Source organism: Phoca vitulina, unplaced genomic scaffold (genome assembly GCF_004348235.1).
Source record: "Phoca vitulina isolate PV1807 unplaced genomic scaffold, GSC_HSeal_1.0 scaffold5, whole genome shotgun sequence".
In the NCBI taxonomy this organism is placed as follows: Eukaryota; Metazoa; Chordata; class Mammalia; order Carnivora; family Phocidae; genus Phoca; species Phoca vitulina.
Genome location: NW_022589708.1, coordinates 61,168,708 through 61,192,009, shown reverse-complemented (window position 1 = coordinate 61,192,009; position 23,302 = coordinate 61,168,708). Strand labels below are relative to the sequence as shown.

Below are 23,302 nucleotides of genomic sequence, written 5' to 3'. Positions count from 1 at the left end.
TTGAGCTCTCCATGGTTTTCTTTGAATCACTATTTTTAACGATGCCCATTTAAAAAAAATACTGAAATTTACATAATATAAAATTAATCCTTTTTTAAAAAAGATTTTATTTATTTATTCGACAGAGAGAGTGAGAGAGTACAAGCAGGGAGGAATAGTAGAGGGAGAGAGAGAAGCAGGCTTCCGGCTGAGTAGGGAGCCCGACGCGGGGCTCGATCCCAAGACCCTAAGATCATGACCTGAGCCGAAGGCAGACACTTAACCATCTGAGCCACCCAGGCACCCCGACATAAAATTAATCCTTTTAAAGTGAACAGCTCTGTGGTCTTTCCCCATTCTCCCCTAACCGTAGCCCCTGGCAACCACCAATCTGTGTCATTTCTCTGTGGATTTATCTATTATGGATATTTCATATGGAATCATACCATATGTGTGACCTTTTGTGGCTGTCTTTCACCTAACATAATGGTTTGGAGGTTCTTGAGTCACTTTTTTTTACGTTCTATTTTGTTAAACTGTTCTCTGTCACTTAATGGGAGTCCGTGGTTACCCAGCCTGTCCGATGAAACTGTAGTAGATAATCGACAATATTAACAGTAATATGCAAACAGCAGTGTTGTCTTAGGGATGGTGATCGGTGCTGTTTGGCTCTTGGTTCTCCCAGAATTGGCTTCGAGTGCAGGCAAAGTTACACAACGTTACACTTGACATTTCATCAAGAAAAAAACAACAGAACATCCCAAACTAACTTCCTCATTAGCAAGATGCTACCATACGATGTGTTTAGGAAGATAGCAGAGAAAGACAGGAAGAACTGACCGTTGAGAGCCAGCTCTGGAGGCTCTCAGACCTGTGCATGAGATACAAAAATTGTATCCTTCTGTCTCTGTCTCCATGCTTAAAACCCGGCTCAAACAGTTACCTAACATGGCACCTTTTGTGGGTCCGTCAGCAATACTAGTGACCTAAAGTGGCTTCTTCTGTGTGCCACCTTAGGGACAATCAGAACAAACCTTCCTGCATTCCGGTCAGCGCAAACATTAACCTCCAGGGGGCCTGGAACACGAATCCGGAGGGAAGTCATTGCGTGGGCATAAACAGGATGGACCACCAAAGGAGGAGTCAGTGTTGTCAGCAGTCCTACAGTCCCTCTTCCTAGCTGTCATATGGCCATGAAGTCATTTTGGGGAAAGGGAGCTACACCTGCTCTCGGTACAGCCGTCGGTGGGTGCTTACAGCCTTCTCAGCGAACACGCTCTGGTTTAACAAGCGCAGCCAAACGACACTTCTCTAGTCGGCCTTCCTCCACGCACTGTGAGCGTCCAAAGACTAGTCCCATCTGCCACACAGCAGGGACTTGGCAGGTCCACTCCCCCCAGGTCGCAAGCCCAACACGGAAACAGCTGGCCAGGTTGGCCAGCCTGGGCACTCAGCTGAGCAGCCCTAACTGAAACTGGCAGACGCACAACCCGCCCCCGCAACCGCAGCCCAGGCTCCGCCCCTCGGCGCCCATTGGCTCATTCAATTCACGCCGCGCCTTCTACAGCCGGGCCGGCGGCGTGCTCTGTGTGCCGGCGCCTCGGCTCGCGCAGTCCGGGGCTGCGGGAGCCGAGACGCATCCCCGTCGGGTAGCAGCGATGAGCACCCCAGCCGTGCCCCAGGACCTGCAGCTGCCCCCGAGCCAGAGGGCTCAGCCCGCGTTCAGAGGTGAGGCCCGCGGTGGCGGGAGCGGCGCGACCCGCGGGCGCCTCGTTTGCCCGAGGGGACGGGGGCGACCGTGGGAGAGGGGGGTGGCTCGGAGTCAGCGGCTGGGGCCTCAAGTCCGCCGACCAGCTTCGGCCCTGACCAGTTGTGTGAGAACCGTGGGCAGATCGCTCGGCCTTTCGCAGCCGCAATCTCCGCATTTGCGAAATGGACAACCAGAACGGTGCCGGGTCCGTGGTGTTAGTGTGCGGGGCGGAGCGCCTCACGTGCGGTCGTTACTGGCCGGGCGTGACCCACCGGTGGCGGAGACGGGCCTGCCGTGGAGGAGTCCGTTTGGCGAGGGAGGGTGCGCGGCACTCCTGTCCGCCCCCGGGTTGGGGACTCGGGACCTGCGGGGGGGGAGGGGGGGCGGGGCCGCGCCCGGGTCGAGTGCCGACTGCGCTTGCGCAGGGCGCTCCCGCCTTCTGAGTGGAGAGCAAGTTTGTTTTTTTAAATTTTATAATTTTATGTTAGTCACCATACAATACATCATTAGTTTTTGGTGTAGTGATCCACGATTCACTGTTTTTGTATAACACCCATTGCTCCATGCAGTACGTGCCCTCCTTAATACCCATCACCAGGCTAACCCATCCCCCCACCCCCCGCCCCTCTAACACCCTCAGTATGTTTCTCAGAGTCCATAGTCTCTCATGGGTCATCTCTCCCTCCGATTTCCCCCCCTTCATTTTTCCCTTCCTTCTCCTAACGTCCTCCATGCTATTCCTTATGTTCCACAAATAAGTGAAACCCTATGATAATTGACTTTCTCTGCTTGACTTATTTCACTTAGCATAATCTCTTCCAGTCCCATCCATGTTGATGTAAAAGTTGAGTATTCATCCTTTCTGATGGCTGAGTAATATTCCATTGTATATATGGACCACATCTTCTTTATCCATTCATCTGTTGAAGGGCATCTCGGCTCTTTCCACAGTTTGGCTATTGCGGACATTGCTGCTATGAACATTGGGGTGCATATGGCCCTTCTTTTCACTACATCTGTGTCTTTGGGGTAAATACCCAGTAGTGCAATTGCTGGCTTGTAAGGTAGCTCTATTTTTAATTTTTTTTAAAATTTTTTATTGTTATGTTAATCCCCATACATTACATCATTATCTATTTTTAATTTTTTGAGGCACCTCCACGCTGTTTTCCAAAGTGGCTGTACCAACTTGCATTCCCACCAACAGTGTAAGAGGGTTCCCCTTTCTCCACAACCTCTCCACCGTTTGTTGTTTCTTGCCTTGTCAATTTTTGCCATTCTAACTGGTGTAAGGTGGTATCTCAGTGTGGTTTTGATTCGAATTTCCCTGATGGCTAATGATGATGAATCTTTTTTCATGTGTCTGTTAGCCATTTGTATGTCTTCTTCCTAGAAGTGTCTGTTCATGTCTTCTGCCCATTTTTTGACTTGATTGTTTTTTGGGAGAGCGAGTTTTTGGGAGAGTTGGGGTTGCCTCGTCTGATGCTTCAAATTTAACACAATCGATTTTATGTAAATCCAGGGTTGGCTGGGTCTTCAGAAATAATATTGTTAGTTCTTTGTCCTGCACATAGGAACTCAGAGGAAAGAAACTCTTTCCCAACCCAGCTCTGGTACATTAGAACTTGGAGTCTAGTGTCTCTACTCTGCTATTTAGTTTCTTTAAAGCTTGGCTTTCAGTAACCCTATGTTGAAAATGACGTTCTCCAGATTTTTCACTTTCAAACAAGAGAGAATGTAATTCTTGTGCAGTGTTTGTGGGGACCTTTTATGGTAACAATCTCTTAAAAATGGGATTATTTTTCAAAGGCAATACTGAACTGGGAAATATCCTGTTGTATGTAAGATGTGATCTCTAGTAGAACATTTTTCGAAGTAAGATGTTCATTTAGTGAATATTTATTTGCTGTTACTGTTGTAACAAATGTTGACTTGTTGCTTTTTTGTTGTTTAGAACAAAGAAGACAAAAACTCAAGGAACATATGTTAAAAAGAAAAACTTTTTTTGCATACAGACAGGAAAATCACATACCCAGGTGAGGTCAAATTTTCTCGTTTCAAATCTGTAAAATTATATCAGAGCTGTCTAATAAAAATGTAATTGGAGCCACAATTGTACTGTAATTTAAAATTTCTGGGGTGTCTGGGTGGCTCAGTGGGTTAAGCATCCCATTCTTGATTTTGGCTCAGGTCAGATCTCAGGGTCCTCGGATTGATCCCCACTTCTGGCTCCCCTCTCAACAGGGAGTCTGCTTGTCTCCCTCTACCTGTGCCCTTCCCCCAGCTGGCTCTTTCTCTCTCTTAAATAAATAAATCTTAAAAAAATTTTTTCTAGTAGCCACATTTGAGAAGTCTTTTTATTTATATATATATATATATATATATATATGTATTATTATGTCCAATCATTAGTTTTTGATGTAATTATTTATATTTTTTAAAAAATATTTATTTATTTGGGAGAGTGCATGAGCAGGGGATGGGCAGAGGAAGAGGGACAAGCAGACTTCCTGCTGAGCTCGGAGCCTGTGGTGGGGCTCAATCCCAGGACCCTGAGATAATGACCTGAGCTTAACCAGCTGAGCCACCCAGGTGCCCCTCTGAAAAGTCTTTTTAAAAGATGAATTGTAATAACATTTAATCGAATATATACCATGTTATGATTTCAACATGTAATTCTTAAAAGTTATTGCGATATTTTACATCCTTTTTAGGTACTGAGTTTTCAAAATCTTGGTATGTATTTCACACTTTCACACGTCAGTTTGGACTAGCACATTTCAAGTGCTCAGTAGCCATACCTTCTTGGATAGCACAGTATTTCTTCCCATGTAAATTAATTGACACTCGAAACAATTAATTTTAAAGCAAAGTGTTTGTATATATCAAAATATTGACTTACGGTTTATGCACTGCTACAAAGGTCAGTCTTAATTTAGTAAGGTTTTTACTGTGTGGGGGGGGGAGGGGGAGAGGCGTAAATGGTTATTCTTCAGGAGGTGGCTCTCCCCAAATGTTTAGAGATCATTTGTTTTAGTCTCAACCCTCCATAGGAATATCTTGGTGTTATTTTGTTAAAATTTAAAAAATAGTACATGGTTGTGGCTGAAACAAAGCCCCATGAAAGTATATAAAGCAGATCAAATGCCCCCTCTAGAGATAACTGTTAGTAACATCCTTTAGGCTCCTTCTGGCATTCTAAGAGCATTGGCTTTAGAGTGATAAGGACTGGAGTCCATAAGTCTGCCACTACAACTGTGTAACCGCAGGGGAGTTACGTGGCTTCTCTGAGTCCATTTACTTATATTAAAATGGGATAGTAATGTGTGTTCCTTGGGGATCAGATAAGAGAGTGAATGCATTGTGCTATGCCTGGTATATGGAGAGAGCCCAATAAGTGGTAGATAATGTTTCACGATTTCTCGGTGGCTTTACACACAGAGCACTGGTTCTTGAGTTACTCTGTTCTCCTGGTTTCTTTAGTTTCTCCAAACAGTTATTGCTATATTTTGGTTTTGTAAATTCTTCATACCCTTCCTCATGGTTGGAAGTGGTCAGATGGTGCTTATATTTAGGAGGTACGATGACAGGACTTGGTGATGGATTAGGTATGGATGGGACGTGAAAGAAAGAATGGCCTTTAAGATGACCCTGAATGTTCCAGATTAAGAGCTACCACTCAATCCAACACCTGACCCTGATACTATATCCTATTGTGGAGGGTGAAATATTAGTAAAGACATTATTAGGTCAGTTTTCAACTAGAATATAAACAGATGAAAGGATATATCAAGTTGAATTTATAGATTTGATAACCACTATGGTTATGTAAGAGAAAGTCACTATTTTTAGGAAATAAACACTGAAGCATTAAGGGTTTAAAGGTAATAAAGTATGTATCTTAACTTGAAAGATTCAGGTAGAAAAAATTGCATGTACTCCACACAGACACATGTTCAGAAACAGTGTAAATAATAACGCAAATGGAATAAAAGGTTAACACTATGTAGATCTGGGTAAACAGTATATGAATATTCTTTGAACTATTTATAATTTTGCAACTTTATGTAAGTTTGGTATTATTTCCAAATTTTAAAAATTCTTTTTAACTTTACATTAATAGGTTACTTTAAATGCTTTAAATTTTCATTTACAAATCCTGCATTTCTTTATTTAAAACAGAAATATGATCCTAGATTTTTTATTTGAATAATTGAGTGGCTAGTGATACCATATATCAAGATGGAGAAGACTGAGGGAGGAATGGGGGAATCTGGAGCTTTGATTTGGCCATGCTAAGTTTGAGGTACCAACAGGACATCCAAGTGGAAATGCCAAATAGTTACATGTCTGAAGGGCTGGATTGAGATTGGGACCAGAGATTTAAACTTGGAAATTATCAGTTTGTAGATGATATTTATTTAAAACTTTGAGGTGGGATAAGATTACTAGAGAGTGAGTAAAGAGAATATTAATTCAAGTAAGAGCATGACTCTCAACTACTATTTATTTATTTATTTTTATATTTATTTATTTATTTTTAAATTTTTTTATTGTTATGTTAATCCCCATACATTACATCATTAGTTTTAGATATAGTGTTCCATGATTCATTGTTTGTGCATAACACCCAGTGCTCCATGCAGAACGTGCCCTCCTCAATACCCATCACCAGGCTAACCCATCCTCCCACCCCCCTCCCCTCTAGAACCCTCAGTTTGTTTTTCAGAGTCCATCGTCTCTCATGGTTCTTCTCCCCCTCCAATTTCCCCCCCTTCATTCTTCCCCTCCTGCTACTTTCTTCTTCTTCTTTTTTTCTTTCTTAACATATATTGCATTATTTGTTTCAGAGGTACAGATCTGAGATTCAACAGTCTTGCACAATTCACAGCGCTTACCAGAGCACATACCCTCCCCAGTGTCCATCACCCAGTCACCCCATCCCTCCCACCCCACCCCCCACTCCAGCAACCCTCAGTTTGTTTCCTGAGATTAAGAATTCCTCATATCAGTGAGGTCATATGATACATGTCTTTCTCTGTTCTCAACTACTATTTAAATAAGGAACTCAACTGGGCCGTGGGGTTTATAGTACTCTTAAACACAGTGGGAAGAAAAGAAAATTCTGAAATTCTTCTGGGTTTACCAAGAAATCTTACAAGTACCATATTTATTCCTTTCAGAAAACAGATGTCAACTTAAATATTGTTACTTGAGCAACAAATTGTTAAATAGACAACCAATCAGAGTTGCAGCTTTTCAAAATTAAATCATTTTATTTTACAATCTCTAATGTGGGTATTTTAAGAATCCTGTTTAGATAACTCTGGTGGGGGCAGTTTTATCATAACAAGACAGAATGGGACAGAACATATTTCAGTATAACTCTCCATACTGGACAGGTGAATAAGGTGGATTCTCCTTATCCTGAATTTTTTTAAGTTAGCAGTTAAAAAGCCAGCAATATCAAGACTAAGTACGAGGATTCTGTTAGCACAGACAGAAAAGGAGGAGTCCCTGAGAAGTATAAAACTAAAAAATGCAGAAGAAAAATTTTTAATTTATTTTTTTTTAAAGATTTTATTTATTTGAGAGAGTGAGAGAGAGAGAGCGAGCGAGCGCACAAGCTAGAGGGGGAGAGAGGCAGAGGGAGAAGCAGACTCCCCACTGAGCAGAGAGCCTGATGCGGGGCTCGATCCCGGGACCCTGGGATCATGACCTGAGCCGAAGGCAGATGCTTAGTGACTGAGCCCCCAAAAATTTAGGAAGAAGAGAGACAGACTTAATAGAAGTAGACCACTGAGGTAGGAGGAAAAGGAGAAGAGCTGGTGATTGGTAGCAAAGTGAAGAAAGTATTGAAGGAAAGAAGAGTGGCCGCCTGTGTCAGGTGCTGCTTAAAGGTTCAGCAAGGTGAAAACGGAATTGACCCATGAGTTGTAGAAACATGGAAGCAGGTGACACTGGGAGTCTGCAGTAGAGTGCCGAGGACACGCTCCCAAGAGGCGTGGGCTGGGGAGAGAATGGAATGTGACAACATGGGGACAGTGTGTATAGATACATGCTTTTGAGAAGTTTTGCTATAAAGCAAAGAGAAATGAGGCCGAAACTGAAAGGGAATGTGGAGTTTAAGGCTTTTAAGATGAGATATAATAGATAGTGTTTATATGCTGATGGGAGTGATGTAGTAGAGGGGCAAGTTAAGAAGAATGAGCAAATTATCACAGGAACAAAATCCTGAGTAGGCAAGCAGGAGAACACAAATATTGAGTTTGACCTTGAGTCAGCATGGTGTCAGTTCATCCATAGACAGGAGGGAAGGCAGAATATGTGGGTACAGAGGCAGATAGGCTGACAGTCTTTGGTGGAGGAAAGAAGGGCTAATTCTTGTTAAGACTGCGTCTGATTTTCTCAGTGAGATAACATCACAGTATACTGTATGTCCAGAAGTAATAGGGTGTCTGATTAGTTAAGGTACCACATTGGGAGTCCCTGACAGGTGGACCCTGAGCATCATCTCCCACCCCACACCAGACTACAGACCAGTGAATAATAACAGGAGTATTTGCCATCAGGTAGTGAATGCAGGAGCTTAAACTGGGAAGACATTGCTCTGTTCAGTGACACATATTGACTCTTCTCTGCCATCATCCAAAATGTGTAATACAAGCTGTCAAAGTTCTGCCCCTTGTCCAAACAGACTGAGCAAACAGATGTGAAAAGCAATGTAACCCAGATTGTCATACAGATAAGTTTTGTTCATGCTAAAATATATACCTTTTACATTTTAACATCTCTGAACTGGGGATCTTAGAATCAATGGCATGTCTAATTGAGCGTGTTTTTTCTTTTCTTAATGGAATGCAGATTGTTATAATGACTTGTTAAGAGAATCTCATGGCCTGTACAAACCAGTCTGTATTTGTTCAAAGGAGTGTAGGTCAAATTCTTGAGAAAGCATTTGTTTTGGATATGTATTCTAAATGCATTGTCATCTAAAAAGTAAAGTCCACATTTGTAATAAATTGGGCTGTCAGTGGGTATGGAAAATTTTGGATTTCTTTTGGGAGAGCTATTTTTTTCTTTTATTCTTTTTAATCAAAGTATAGTTGACATATAATATTATATTACTTTTAGGTATACATCATAGTGATTTGACATTTGTACACATTAAATGCTTACCATCGCAAGCGTAGTCACTTTCTGTCACCATACCAAGTGACTATATTCTCTATGCTGTACTTTTCATCCCCATGGCTGACTTATTTTATAACTAGAAGTTTGTGCCTCTTAACTCCCTTCACCTATTTCATCCACCCCCCCATTGCCTTCCTCTCAGGCAACCTGCAATTCTCTGTATTTGAATCTCTTTCTATTTGTTTATTTGTTGTTTTTTTGTTTTGTTTTGTTTTTTTAGATTTCACATAGAAGTGAAATCATATGATATTTGTCTTTCCCCAACTGTCTTATTTCACTTGGCAGAATACCCTCAAGGTCCATCCATGTTGTCACAAATGGCAAGATTTCATTCTTTTTTATGGCTGAGTAATACTCCATTGTGTGTGTGTGTGTGTGTGTGTGTGTGTATGTGTGTGTGTGTGTGTGTATGTATGTGTGTATATATATATACATATATATATGTGTGTATATATATATATACCACATTTTCATTCATTTACCAGTGGACACTTAGTTTACTTCTATATCTTGGCTATTGTAAATAATGCTGCAGTAAACACAGGGGTGGATATATCTTTTTGAATTAGTGTTTTCATTTTCTTCAGGTAAATACCCAAGAGTGAAATTACTGGATCATCTGGTATTCCTCTTTTTAATTTTTTGAGGAACCTCCATACTGTTTTCCACTGACTGCACCAATTTATATTTTCATGTACAGGGTCTCCCTTTTCTCTGTATCCTTTCCAACATTTGTTATTTTTTGTTTCTTTAATACTAGCCATTCTGGGGGTGCCTGGGTGACTCGGTCGGTTAATCATCCGACTCTTGATTTCGGCTCAGGTCATGATCTCAGGGTTGTGAGATCGAGCCCCACATCCGGCTCCGTGCTCAGCATGGAGTCTGCTTGAGATCCTCTCCCCATGCTCATGCATGCGCGTGCTCTCTCTCTCTCTCTCAAAATTAAAAAAAAAAAAAATACTAGCCATTCTGACTGTTGTGAGGTGATATCTCATTGTGGTTTTGATTTTCATTTCCCTGATGATTAGTGATGTTGAGCATCTTTTCATGGGTTTGTTGACCATGTATGTCTTTGGAAAAATGTCTGTACAGATCCTCTGCCCACTTTTTAATTGGGTTTTCTTCATGTTGAGTTGTAGGAGTTCTTTATAAATTTTGCAAATTAACCCCTTATCAGATATATCCTTTGTAAATAACTTCTCTCACTTAGTAGATTGCCTTCCTCCCCACCCCCCACCCCATCCCCTTGAGAGAGAGAGTGTGTGAGCGGGGGGTGTGGGGGTGGGGGGGACAGAGGGAGAGAGAGAATCTTATGCAGGCTCCACACCCAATACAGGGCTCAAGGCGGGGCTTCATCTCACGACCCCAAAATCATGGCCTGAGCCAAAGAAAATGTTGCTTAATAAAGGTTTTGAGGATTTGTTTAAGTGACTAGGAAGAATGGCTTGGAATGAGATTATCAAATGTTTACATATTCTGTGTAGGGAGGGTGTTAAGACTTTTAAGAAAATACCTTTAAATTCCTCAGCTATCTTGTTTACACTATTAAGTCACTCTGTAATAAGAAAAAGGACGAATAAATCTCAGTTCCATTCTTGCCTCAATTTAAAATTACAAAGTCAGATGATTGTTAATATTCTCTCATTCCTCCCCGCAAAGAGAAAACTTCCTTGGTACATGGTTAAACTTTTTTTCATATTTTATTTTTTAAAGTAGCAGAGACCAGAAAGTGATGAACTCTGAGGGCCAAGTCCACGAAGAGACAAAAGTTCTGAAATTTAAAACAAAAATGGTAAGATATGCACATAGCCCTCCTAAACTGTCCCTCCCCCCACTTTTCCCTTCCTAGACTCTTAAAGTTTGTTCTGAAATGCTGATTTGTCTTAAATCACTCTTTTAGGCTGGTAAAGAAAATGTCAGTAGACCTCCTGGGAACAAAAATCATGTAACAATGGGAAAAAATTGTATTCCTTTAAGACCTTCTAATGAATTAACCAGTTCAACAATAGCAGTTGACACACATAATTTTGAGGATAATAATCAAATGGGACAGTCCGTACCAATTAAAGATGACCCTCAAAGTCAACACATGACATTAAGCCAAGTGTTTCATCTTAAAAACAACAATAAAAAGAAACAAATATCCATAGAAAAACCAAAGCAAGATGCTAACATGTCCAAGAAGCTTGTGCTCGGGTCTTACCGTGGCCAAATTGTTCAGTCTAAGATTAATTCATTTAGAAAGCCCCTCCCAGTCAGAGATGAGAGTTCTGCAACAACGAAGAAGCCTTCAGCTGATGTCCCTAAAGACCCAGAGCCTCCACCCACAGACACTCGCAGTGCAACAGTGAGAAGTGATAGAGCCCCAAACGTGGTGACCACCACGAAACTTGGGAGCACTGCAGCTCAGGACAGACAGCTGGTGCGGCCTCCTATCAGAAGTCACCGCGACAGTGCTCAGGACGCTGTGAAACTGGGCATCGGGCGAGCCACTGCCAATGTTACAATCCGGAAGGGGCCTCGGGAGAAAGAATTACTGCAGCCAAACACGGTTTCCTCTAGTGCCAAAACCAGTTCTCAGGCTGTAGAGAGAAAGAAGACACTGTCAAGAAGCCTGACCTCTGAAACTGTAGCCAGGCCTGCTGTGTCTTCTAACACCAAACTGATACAGAAATCAAAAAGCATTGACCCTCGCAGACACACTATAGCAAAAGCAACTCTTGATAGATCGGCTCAGCCCAAAGAAACTGCAGAAGAGAGAAAGTAAGTAGATGTCATTTTTTTGGCTTAGTTTTCAATAGAGTACCACTTGTGAATTCGGCTTATAATCTCCTTGAATATATTAGAACTTGTGTGGGTGTGGAATCTCCTCTGTCATAAACAGACCAGCTGAAGCAAATTTATGTGGTGGAACAGTGTGACTGTGCTTGAGTCTGTTTCATTAGGTTGTTGTAATGTAATCTGAGTTACAAAGCTTAATACAATTGGGAAATATTTTATAACCTCTCCATTTAAAAACACATTCTTGGGGTGTTTGAGCATGAAATGAACATTGATATGTTCAGTATTTCTTTTTGTTCGAACTTGTGAACTTACGTGTGGCCTACATGTGGAACTACTTAAAGACCTGAGTTATTTTTTAACTTCTCTGTCTGACAGAATTCTCTCATCAGTATCACAGTAATGCTTATGTCCTGCTTCTAACTCTAGAGTTCATCTGGGTGAGTGGAAAGCTGGTAAAAGAAAAGTGCTGAAAAGGCCTCCTAGCTCAGTGGTTACCCAGCCTGAGCCTGAAGGGCAAAACGAAAACTCAGTTGGGTCCTTTTGGACGACCATGGTAGAAGAAGATGAACAAAGATTATTTACTGAAAAAGTAAACAAGACATTTTCGGAATGCCTAAACCTGATTAATGAGGTACAGTCCTTATATTTGTGTAATAGTTTATAGTTTGCAAATTATCTTATAAAAGTTCTCTTACTAAATTACCTTGTCTCTCTTTTGACCACGTAATGTGTTAGTGGTGTTATGTAGACGTAATGTTAGTTGTGAGATTCTCTTTAGCCTTTAATGGACCGCATTTTCATTGAGGACATATACATATATCAAAGGGATAATTAGGTTTTTTAACTTGATTTTTTTTTTTTTTTTTTACTTATAAATATTGTATTTCTCTAAGATGTTAATATAGAATGGGCTGGGGGTGGATATTCACTCTGATACTTCTATTTTTTACATTCCTTCAGGATATTTAGATACTATTTTTTCTACTCATTACATATTTTACCAAAGACTAGCAACGTAAATTGGTGAGTCATTATCACAGATTAAATTCAAGTTAACTAAAATATTTGCAAACAAAATTCCATTAATCGAAACCAACATCATCATGGTCTTAAACTTACTGTAGAGTTTCACTATTTGGACCAAAATCCTACGGAGTATAATAACTCCAGAATGTTTCCTTTATTTCCTGGCTATTTTTTAATCTTGATTTGGTCACCCATGGTGTCTAAGATCCGTAGCAAGAATGAATATATAGAATATGATTTCAAACCTTACTCTGGTCTTCATGAGTGTCTTTAAGCTTTTTGAAGACCAGTGAAAATTAGGATTGGAGTTTCCCTATTATATTCTTATTTCTGCTCAGCTGGGGTTTGTCATTGATACTGTGGATGTTCTCTTCCCTACCCTCTAACTATATATAGCTCTTAAACTTAAATCAACCATTACAGATTCATTTTAACCTTAATATCAAGACCTGACAAAGACCGTTTTTAAACACCTGCAAGCTATTCCCCCTCATAAACATTTGGTAGTTGCAAAAATTCTAAATCAAGTATTAAATGGAATCTCACAATATATAAAAGGATAATCATCAAGACCAAGTAAAGTGTTAGTCATTTTTTTTTTAAAGATTTTATTTATTTGAGTGAGAGAGAGAGCATGAGCGGGGGTTGGGGTGGGGGGGAAGGAGAGGGAGAGGAGAAGCAGACTCTCTGCTGAGCAGGGAACCTGACATGGGACTCAATCCCAGGACCCTGGGATCATGACCCAAGTCGAAGGCAGGCGCTTAACCGACTGAGCCACCCAGGCACCCCAATGTTAGTCATTTTTGACTACTATTTTTCTCAACTAGTATTTCATTGTTTTCATGCTTTGTACTCATGACTAATAGGCTTCTTGCTAGCCATTCAGAATAAGTTTGGAGTGAGGAAGAGAACACTGGATATTTTTATGAGTAATTTTCTACCAACTTTTTCTCTAGTTATCATTAATCTTGATTATAGTACAATTACTTAATTGTTCATAGTTTAGAGCCTAAAGGATATCACTCACTTTACTTCTTGCTATTTTAGGGGTGCCCAAAAGAAGAAATATTGGTCATACTGAATGACCTGATTAAAAATATTCCAGATGCCAAAAAACTTGTTAAATATTGGATATGCCTTGCACGTATTGAACCACTCACAAGTCCTATTGAAAATATTATCACAATCTATGAGAAAGCTATTCTGGCAGGGGCTCAGGTAAGATTAAAACTTACTGATCTTTACTAATACACTGTAAAGGAATTCAGAGTTACTTTGGAGTACATCAAACATAACTTGATAAAATTGTGGTTACATATGTAGTAGTAAGGAATATTTAAAGGCCACAATGATCACATATTATAAAAGCTGTTTCTCAACCTTCTAAAACTTGCTTATGAACTAGTGACAATCAGACCTTAGAAGATGGATATACACTGTAATGTACATTTAATGAAACTGGCCGTGAGAAATATTTTAGCACAACATGTCATTTTGCACGTTTCCTAGTTAAGAAATCTGGGAAATTGAATTTTTAATATTAAAATTTATTTAGCAAATATAAAGCCAAGTGGAATTAAACTAACTTTTAAAATGTTAGTAGGTTCTGTGGCTTTGTGAAAGAAGTCTTTCACTTGAAGAATGCTTCTTAAATGTTCTCACATTTTTATGCCATATGTTTGGTCCTGCCCACACATAGAAAATGGCAGTAAACTAGTTTCTCTGACATATTAGCGCCATAGTGGTTTGATACCACACCTCTCCCCTCTTCCTAGTCTATTGCTGCAAGAGGCTCTGGGAATAGAATAAATTGTATTCTAGGTTTTTTGGTTTGGCTGGGTTTTTTGTTTTTATGGGCAAATGTTTCTAAAATGCATTTCCTTTTGACCAAGTTTCTCAAAAATGCATTTTGGAGATTATTTACAGAGAGAGTTTTTAAAAATTCCTTTCTTTAGCCTTTCTTTAAGAAAGGTCTACTCACTTTAGTCTCAGCAAAGCCAACAGATGCTATTTGACCTTGCACTTGAATCCTAAATCAAATATTCAGCAGATATTCTCTCAAAGGCTATTATGTATAAAACATTTTGCTGAAGGGTAATTGTATTTGACAGAATCCCACCTGGAAGAGGGTGTGAGGTTCCTACTCCATGAACCAGAAGGGACATTACTTAAGGTGGCTTAAGGCAGAATAGCTAGGATGCATAACCGAGCCAAGGACTCACATAGAAAGCAGGGTGTAAAGAGAGAGAGATGTGACACTGGAGCAGAAAGTGGAAAACAAGGATTAAAATTAGCCAAGAAAATTGAAAGCAGGATGAGTGAGTAGTTCAGGAATATGTTCTAGAACTAGGAATATGAGCCAGAACTTCCCTTTTATATAATATCTTGAGTATGTTGCATTAGCAATCATAGTAGTACAAAGGAACAGAGTAAGTGCTTACATGTTCTGGCATATAATGGACAGTCAGTAAAACTGTTGAATTTGAATGAGTGAAATGTTAGGCTGGTCAACCTTGAGCTGTTCAAAGATGCATTTAATAGCATGTGAAAAAAATACATAACCATGGACTTGAATGTAGGAGAAAAGGAGTAAACTTTATATTAAATTTACTTTAAATTTATATTATTAGCTCTTTAGTAGATACTAATGTTAGCTTGCTACTTGTTCATTAATTTTGTTTATATCAGACAAGCAGTTAAGAGTTACCAGAGGCTTAAGAAAAATTGTGGAGAAAAATTTTAATCTGATAATTCTACCCCTTCTGTTCATTTTTATTCTATAAGTTGGAAAGAGTCATTTTCAAAAGTTCGAGTGTCAAAATAAATATTCTGAGAAAAGAAACATGATCTAAGAACCACTGCCTTGTTTTAAAGTTTGAAGTATAGTCACTGTTTTAAATATTTTTGACTTGAACAACCTGGTTAATGTCTGAGAATATAAAACTTGTATTTTCTTCATTAAAAAAATTAAGCCTATTGAAGAGATGCGACATGCAATTGCAGATATTCTAACAATGAAGAGTCAAGAAAAAGTGAAATATGGTAAGTTTTTAATTTTCTTCAAGTGAATTGTGATTTTATTAAATTTCCTTGAATTATTTTTCTTTTATCTTTTTAAACTTTTTAAATTTGTAGGATGTTTTTCTCCTCTTATGTCTGTGGGCATACCTCTGAGATTCAGTGGCCTTATGTAGTGTAAGAATTTTTAATTAGGATCTCTGGTTCAAAACCCAAATTTATCATTGAGTGTTTGTGAAAGTTAGCTTACCTCTCTAGGCCTTAATTCCCTGTGTTAAAAATGAGGCACTTTGATTAGATGATCTCTAAAATTTTATCTATTAAATTCTATCATCTGTTCTATGCTCTAGAGAAGCTCATTCAAGAATTCTCTTTGCTAGGGATAGTAGATAGAGGGAAGAGATTCATTAGCTGTCAGGTATATGAAATGTAAACATTTTCTAGGTTCAGATATATCCTATAACTGAAACATCTCTTGGTACAAATCTCTAATAATTGCCTAGTAGTCAAATCTAGAGGTCTTTTCACCTTGCTGGATTTATCAAGATGTCTCAAGTATTTCCCATCAAGCATGTTTTATTTTGAACTCGTTGTCTTCCCTCATTGCTTCCCCAAACCATCATCTCTTCCTCCCAAAAAAGAAAAGGGAAAAAAGAAACAGCTCTGTCATTGAAGATGCCTAAGCAAGGAATGTTATAAGAGATGCCCTCAGTACACCTGCACACTCATTCAGATGTGCACATGCGTTTATTTGTTAAGCCCTAACTTAGAAATAACTCGTAAATCAGGCCCTTCCTTCTCACTGATGCCTACCTCTCTGCCACCTTGCTTAGAGACAATCACAGCCTTGTTTGTCTTCTGATCATCACAGATCATTCTTTTTTCTTGCCATTCTAAACCATCCTTCATAGTGATCAAATCTGATTGTGTATCTGTTTCTCCAGTGAAGATTGGTTTTTTGGTTTTTTTTACCAAACTTCTTGCATGTAAAGTTCATTATAATCCAGCCCTTCCTACCTGTCATCACCTCCTCCCCACGTTCCCACCGTGCTCCTCACCCTATATTCTAAGCATGCTGGCCCGTTAGTTTTGTCTTAATAGGTCATTGCCTTTTAAGCTTCATAACCAAGATGGTCTTCCTTGGTCTTGTCAAGTATTCGTTTCTCAAGACCCAGCCTAAATGTCATTTGTGAAGATTTCCCTAGCCCTCTCCCTGTCCCTCAAGCAAAGGTAGTTTTCCCATTTTATGGGTTCCCATAACCCTTTGTTCTTACCTCAGCTATATAGAATTTTTCTCATTTTAATTATTTTCAAGCACGTCTCTTCCATGGAATGTGAACTTAAAGGACAGGGATGGTTTCATTCTTACATCTGTATCTATAATCCCAACCCATAGATGATAGTGAATATTTGTTAATAGTTGTCAGTGGTATTGGCTTAGGAAAAGTAATAGTTAGGAGATGGCAGTTTAGTTCTTCTATTTTGAAAATCTGACCAACTATGAATTACTTTAATGTCTTCTGATTTTGCTCTTCAACTTCGACCAAAAGCTTAATCTATAAATGTATTTCTGTAGGAGAAAGTATTGAGGCTTGTGCAACTAAGGAATACATCCAAGAAGTCGACAGTGAAGATACAGGTGTTAATCTAGAGTCAGGAAGAGCAGAAATGGAAAAGAAACCTAGAAATGTGGTATTTCAAGATGGTGAAAAAGAAGAAGATGACAAAACAAAAGATCCAACCAATGATGTTAAAACCCCCAGTACAGAAACCAGGGGGAGTTGCTTAATTAAATATAATGTGTCTACTACACCATACCTACAAAGGTAAACTTTCAAAATGTAATGTGCTGTGATTTGTTTTTATGTTTAGGAATAATAAATATGGTATCTAAAAATCTTTAGCTTCCAGTTAGAAAGGTTTCAAACAAGTCAGTATCATTGGGACACTTCACCTTTTGTGTGTGTGTGTGGGTGAGAGAAAGAGCGCGTATGAGTTGGGGAGGGCGGGGCAGGGAAGAGAGATCTTCAGCAGGCTCCACGCCCAGCATGGAGCCCTGTCACAGGGCTTGATCTGACAGCCCTGGTATCATGACCTGAGCCGAAATCAAGAGTTGGACACTTAACCGACTGAGCCACCCAGGGGCCCCTGGACACTTCACCTTTTAAATACTGTATTTGGAGATGCCTGGGTGGCTCAGTCAGTTAAGCCTGCCTTGGGCTCAGGTCATGATCCCAGGCACTCGGATCAAGCCCCTTGTTGGGCTCCCTGCTCGGCGGGAAGCCTGCTTCTCCCTCCTTCCCACTCATGCTCTCTCTCACTACCTCTAACGCTACCTCTGTCTCTCTCTTTCAAATAAATAAATAAAATCTTAAAGAAAATCAGTGTATTTGCTTTGCTTTTACCCTAAGTATTGCCATTTTGTAAAAGAAAACTTTGACAACATTTTACTTTAATGTCTGTCTGTTATTGATAATAGTAGGTTTTGGAATTGAGCAATTAGCCAGTTGTACAAATATTAAGAATCTACTATGTACAAACTGTGACAACACATAGAGAAAAGAATAAGTTCCTAACCACAAGGAGCTTTCAGTACCTGTTTTTCTATAAGACAGGCAATCACATGGTTGTAACCTACAAGTTACAGGATGATAAATGGCATAAAAGAACAAAGTAAAAACGTTAATGTTTTTTAACTCTGGGAATAATTTTGTGTCTTTTTAGTGTAAAGAAGAAGATCCAGTTTGACAACACAGATACTACATTCAAAGAGCTGAAGTTTCTAACACCAGTTAGACGTTCTCGACGTATTCAAGAGAAGACTTCTAAATTGCCAGATATGTTAAAAGACCATTATCCATGCGTGTCATCACTGGAGCAGTTAACAGAGTTAGGAGGTGAAACCGATGCTTTTGTATGCCGTCCGAATGCAGCGCTATGCCCCATGTACTCAGAGCCTGGAACAGCACAAGAGAAATAAAGTGATGATAAGGAATGGGGCTTCTGTTTTTCCTGGGGGCTTTTGTTTGCTTTTGTATCTTTTATGTCTCCTAGGAGTTGGCCAAGTACCTAAGTATTCATGGCAGTGCGCTCTTCTACTGATGTTCACATTATAGCAGGAATTGCCTTCTGTGCAGCAGAAAGCTAATCCTACCTTGTCAATCTCAGCAGAGGGAGTTCCTAAGAAAGGTAAATTTTGTCAAGTAGTTTACTATGTTCCTTGAATATAAACAGGTTTGATGATAATGTTGGCTTGTTCACTTTTAATAGTCTTAAATTGTTAGTCATTAAATATAAGTAATGCAGCAGACAGAATACTGACTTTTTTTGCCTGTCCTTAATTTTGGATCAGTAGGAAAGTCGATAATTGTAATGTGATGACCCCTTTCAAAAGTGAAGACATGGAAGATTTAGCTTGCTTTCCCACCCAATTCTTGTTACCCGGGCTGCTGTGGTCTCTTGTGCTTTGGCTCTTCACTATCACTTTCCATCAATGCTAGTGAGTCTGTGGTCTCTGTTGGCTTCTTTTTTATTGTAGCTGAGGTCACCACCAACAATAATTAACTAAATGCCCCATTTCTAAGAGGAAATACTTTGTAGTAAAAAAGAAAATGTGCCAAACGCAGTGGGTATTTGAAACTTCAAATCTGAGTTTCTTTCTTTAGTTCCTTTTGTAACTTGGCTGTCTAAAATGTTAAAACTTTAACTTTCCTCATTTCATTTGATATAGTTGTAGACTATTAGAATGGAATTAGAGAAGGAATATATAATGTCATTCTCATTTAGGTAGTATTTTTAAAATAACTAATATAAAATATAACTAATATAAAATATAATAAAAACTTTACTATTAAGTCATGTCCCTTGAAACATGATAGTTATATAAACAGTTTCTTCTCCCCACACATTAAGTATCATCCCTAAAATTGTTTTATAAGTCTCCGAACTAATACCTAAATACATCCTCTACCAATTCTATAGTTTCAAAGATTCGATAGCTTTAAAACTGTGTGTAATATAAATGTGCTTGAAAATCACAGTCTTATGTTCACTCATTCCATTTGTATAATAGCACCTATCTTTGTTCTGTTGTCTTATGCTCTAGAGAGGAGTTTTATTCTTTTATAAACTGTGTTCCTAATATTTATAAATAAATATATCTATATAACGATGTTTCGGTGACATTTATTTCACCAAATATGAAATGCTGTTTACAGTGAAATTTGAACCTTGCTTTTGAAATACATTGTGGTTGGATTTGACTTGGGGGTTTTAATACTTAAATATGTGCTTAATGGTATATTTCCTTTTGAAAAATTTATAAATTTATAGAAAGGTTTTCCTTAATTTTTACCTTAATTTTTTTTGTACTTTGTATGAATGGTGCAAAATGTGCCATTTTGAAATAAACTTCAAGCTGGCCTATACTCTCAGCTTTATAATAAGCATACCATGTGGTTCATTTGGCCATATAGAGTAGCTTGGAATGTCTCAGTGAGAGGGAACTTGAGATAAACCATTCTATTTGGAAAAGTTTCACAGAGTGCTTTTTTCCCCCCCTCCTCCCTCAGCTGTGGGAAAAATCTGTCTCCTTAAATAATCCTAGTGCTAACTTTTACAGACATGGGTCTCACTCCCTTTCAGGTGCTTAAGAACAGTTATCACGTGTCTGACCTAGGTTTGTTCCAAGCTAAATATCTCCAAGCATATAATATATGGTACATGAACTTTGAAGTCCAGCAGATCTACATTCAAAATCTCAGCTCCTACCTTCCCTTAAAAGTTACGTGACTGTGGAGAAGTTAGTTGAACCTCATCTTTCCGAGGGGTAAAGTGGAGATGATCGCCTCTGTTATTTTTGTGTTGTAATTTCTGGCTGTCCCCCTGGTTGATTGGCCAGAATGGGCACCTGACCCAATCTGGACTGTCAGAGTCCTTTCCATAGGTATTTGGGAATCAACTGAGTCTTTTCTATGTAGTTAGACCTGAAATAAGTAAACATGAGGTACTGGGTGACCATATGAAGGTTGCAGAGTAAAGGTGACCAGTAAACCGAATGATGAAGTGACTACCCAGGCAAAAGCAAGGAGCCTCCTGCCTGATATCTTCTATACCTTCTCACTGTGTTTTCGAATATGTTCTTGTTCAATCCAAATACAGGCAAAGCACAATTTTTCTACTCCAACCACACCACCCTTTTTAAATGTTACTAATGATTATAGTAACTTCCCCAATTTTTTTCTGTGTATTTAACATATACATAGACTTATACACATATAAACACGTGTGCGTATGTGTGGATTTTGTAGGTTTTGTTTTGCTTTGTTGTATGGTTCTAAACTTGTCTTTTTTCTAGTTTAAGCTAATAAGGAACTTTTCATTGACCTAGATCAATGTAACATTAAGACTACATGGGAACTTTTTAACTTGGTCTACCTTTTCACACTGTTTACCACTGCAAGCAACATCTAACACTGGAGGATAGTGGTTAAGAATCAGACTTGAGTCATACCGCCTGGGTTCTAATACCAGTTCTACCACTTACTAGCTGTGGGACCTGAGGCAAATAGCCTCTTGTGCCTCAGAAATAATTGTAGCTTTAGGGTTGTTTTGGAGATTAAAATGAGTTGATAGCTAACACTTATCCCGTCCTACTCTAAGCACTTCACATGTATTGACTGACTTAAAACAGTGCCTAGTACCTTGTATATGTTATCTATAGTAATATTTAATTTCCAGTCACTGCCCAGTTCAGAAGCTCCCCTGACTGGGATCCACACCTTGGCAACTGCTGGAGAGAAAAGGGGTCAGATCTGTTCTCACTATTTCTTCCTCCATACTCACTAGTCTGTGCTTGCTGATCCTTAATAGACTGAATTGTGTCACCCCAAAAAAGATATGTTGGAGTCTTAAGCCCCAGTAGAATGTGACCTTATTTGGAAATAAGGTCATTGCAGGTGCAATTAATTAAGATGAAGTCAGACCGATCTAGGGTTGGTTCCTAATCCATTATAATGGGGAAGACGATGTGAAGAGACAGGGAGGAGATAGCATTCTACAAGCCCAGGAGAGAGGCCCAGAACAGGTCCCTCTCTGAGTTCTCAGCAAGAACCCTGCTGACACCCTTATTTTGGACTTCTAGGCTCTAGAACCGTGAGACGATAGGTTTCTGTTGTTCAAGCCACTCGGTTTGTGATACTTTGTTAGGGCAGCCCTAGCAAACTAATACACTCATGGAACAAGATAAAAAGTCCTTTTCATGACTATGGACATTGGGCGGGGGAAAAAAAAGAGTTGGGTGTTTTTATGACTTTTGCTGCAATGCTGTCAGGAATATAAAGTGGTTGGAGTCTGTGCTTGTGGCTAATCAGCAGGAGCGTTATTTCATGGAACTTCAGCTTGTAGCAGCATTCTGGGCATAGGCATGTATAGTTTTGTTTTTGTTTCTTTAATTGAAACCAAGCAGAGCAGATGTTGCAAATGTTGGCCATTCAGAAAGAAGATGATACTCCAGAGACCCTGCTCTTATCACTACATTTACAGAATAATCACCTATTAACTCTACCATTTTATGGTGAAACACGTTCAGCACTTAGAACCAGAAGTTGTTCCAAAATATATTCTAATATATCCATTTTGACTTTCACAATACTCCTAGGAGGTAGGTGCCATGCCTTGCTGTATGAGTTTCCTAGATTTGCTGCTGTAACAAATCACCACAAACTCAGTGGCTGAAAACAACACAAATGTACTCTCTTCTGCAAGTCAGAAGTCTGGATTAGATCTCACTGGACTAAAATCAAGATATAAGCAGGATTGTGTTTCTTCTGGAAGTTCAAGAGGGCAATTTGTTTCCTGGCCTTTACCAGTTTTTTTTTTTTTTTTAAGGTTTTATTTATTTGAGAGAGCAAGAGAGAGAGCAGGTGGGGAGGGGCAGAGAGAGAGGTAGAAGCAGACTCCCTGGTGAGCAGGGAGCCTGATGCAGGGCTCAGGCGTAGGGCTCGATCCCAGGACCCCGGAGATCATGACCTGAGCCAAAGGCAGAGGCTTAACCGACCGAGCCACCCAGGCGCCCCCTTTTCCAGCCTCTTAAGGCCTCCTGCATTCCTTGGCTGGTGGCCCTATTCTTCATCTTCAAATCTCTCTGACCACCACTCTGCCCCTCTCTTCCACTTGGAGGTGCCCACCCGGAAAATCCAATCATCTCCGTATTTTAGAGTTAGCTGGTTGGCAACCTTAATTCTACCTGCAGTCTTAACTGCCCTTTGCCATGGAACCTAACACCCACAATTTGGGGCCACTCACTGTTCTGCCTTCCACACTTGCCCAAGATCCCACACCTAGTAAGCGGAGTGCTGAGCCCGAGAAACTTATCGCTTAAACTGGAGGCAGAACTCATGTTGCTGGGAGACACTTTCCCTCAAAAATACTGGCATTGTTCTAGGGCGCTATGGAGCAACAGTTTTAAAACGCGCCCTTAGTAGGCCCGGCTACTCCGATAACAGCGCCTCCCGCCCAACCCGAGAACCTTCCTTCACCGGCAACCCGAGA

At 39.7% G+C, this 23,302-nt stretch overlaps 1 protein-coding gene across 1 annotated transcript; it reads left to right on the top strand.

The window, feature by feature from the left end:
* The first annotated feature begins 1,562 nt into the window (after positions 1-1,562).
* Positions 1,563-19,871, top strand: CKAP2 (cytoskeleton associated protein 2). Its single transcript, XM_032402493.1, has 9 exons — positions 1,563-1,707; positions 3,684-3,765; positions 10,637-10,715; positions 10,824-11,686; positions 12,134-12,338; positions 13,781-13,951; positions 15,706-15,775; positions 17,328-17,577; positions 18,476-19,871. The coding sequence occupies exons 1-9, from the start codon at positions 1,638-1,640 to the stop codon at positions 18,729-18,731; spliced, it is 2,046 nt and encodes a 681-aa protein (XP_032258384.1). The 5' UTR covers positions 1,563-1,637; the 3' UTR covers positions 18,732-19,871.
* The last annotated feature ends 3,431 nt before the right edge of the window (positions 19,872-23,302 follow it).

Coding starts and splice junctions, on each gene's coding strand:
- CKAP2 (XM_032402493.1), top strand. CDS start 1,638: ATGAGCACCCCAGCCGTGCCCCAGGACCTGCAGCTGCCCCCGAGCCAG. Junction 3,766..10,636: donor CAGGAAAATCACATACCCAG/GTGAGGTCAAAT, acceptor TATTTTTTAAAG/TAGCAGAGACCAGAAAGTGA. Junction 10,716..10,823: donor TGAAATTTAAAACAAAAATG/GTAAGATATGCA, acceptor TCACTCTTTTAG/GCTGGTAAAGAAAATGTCAG.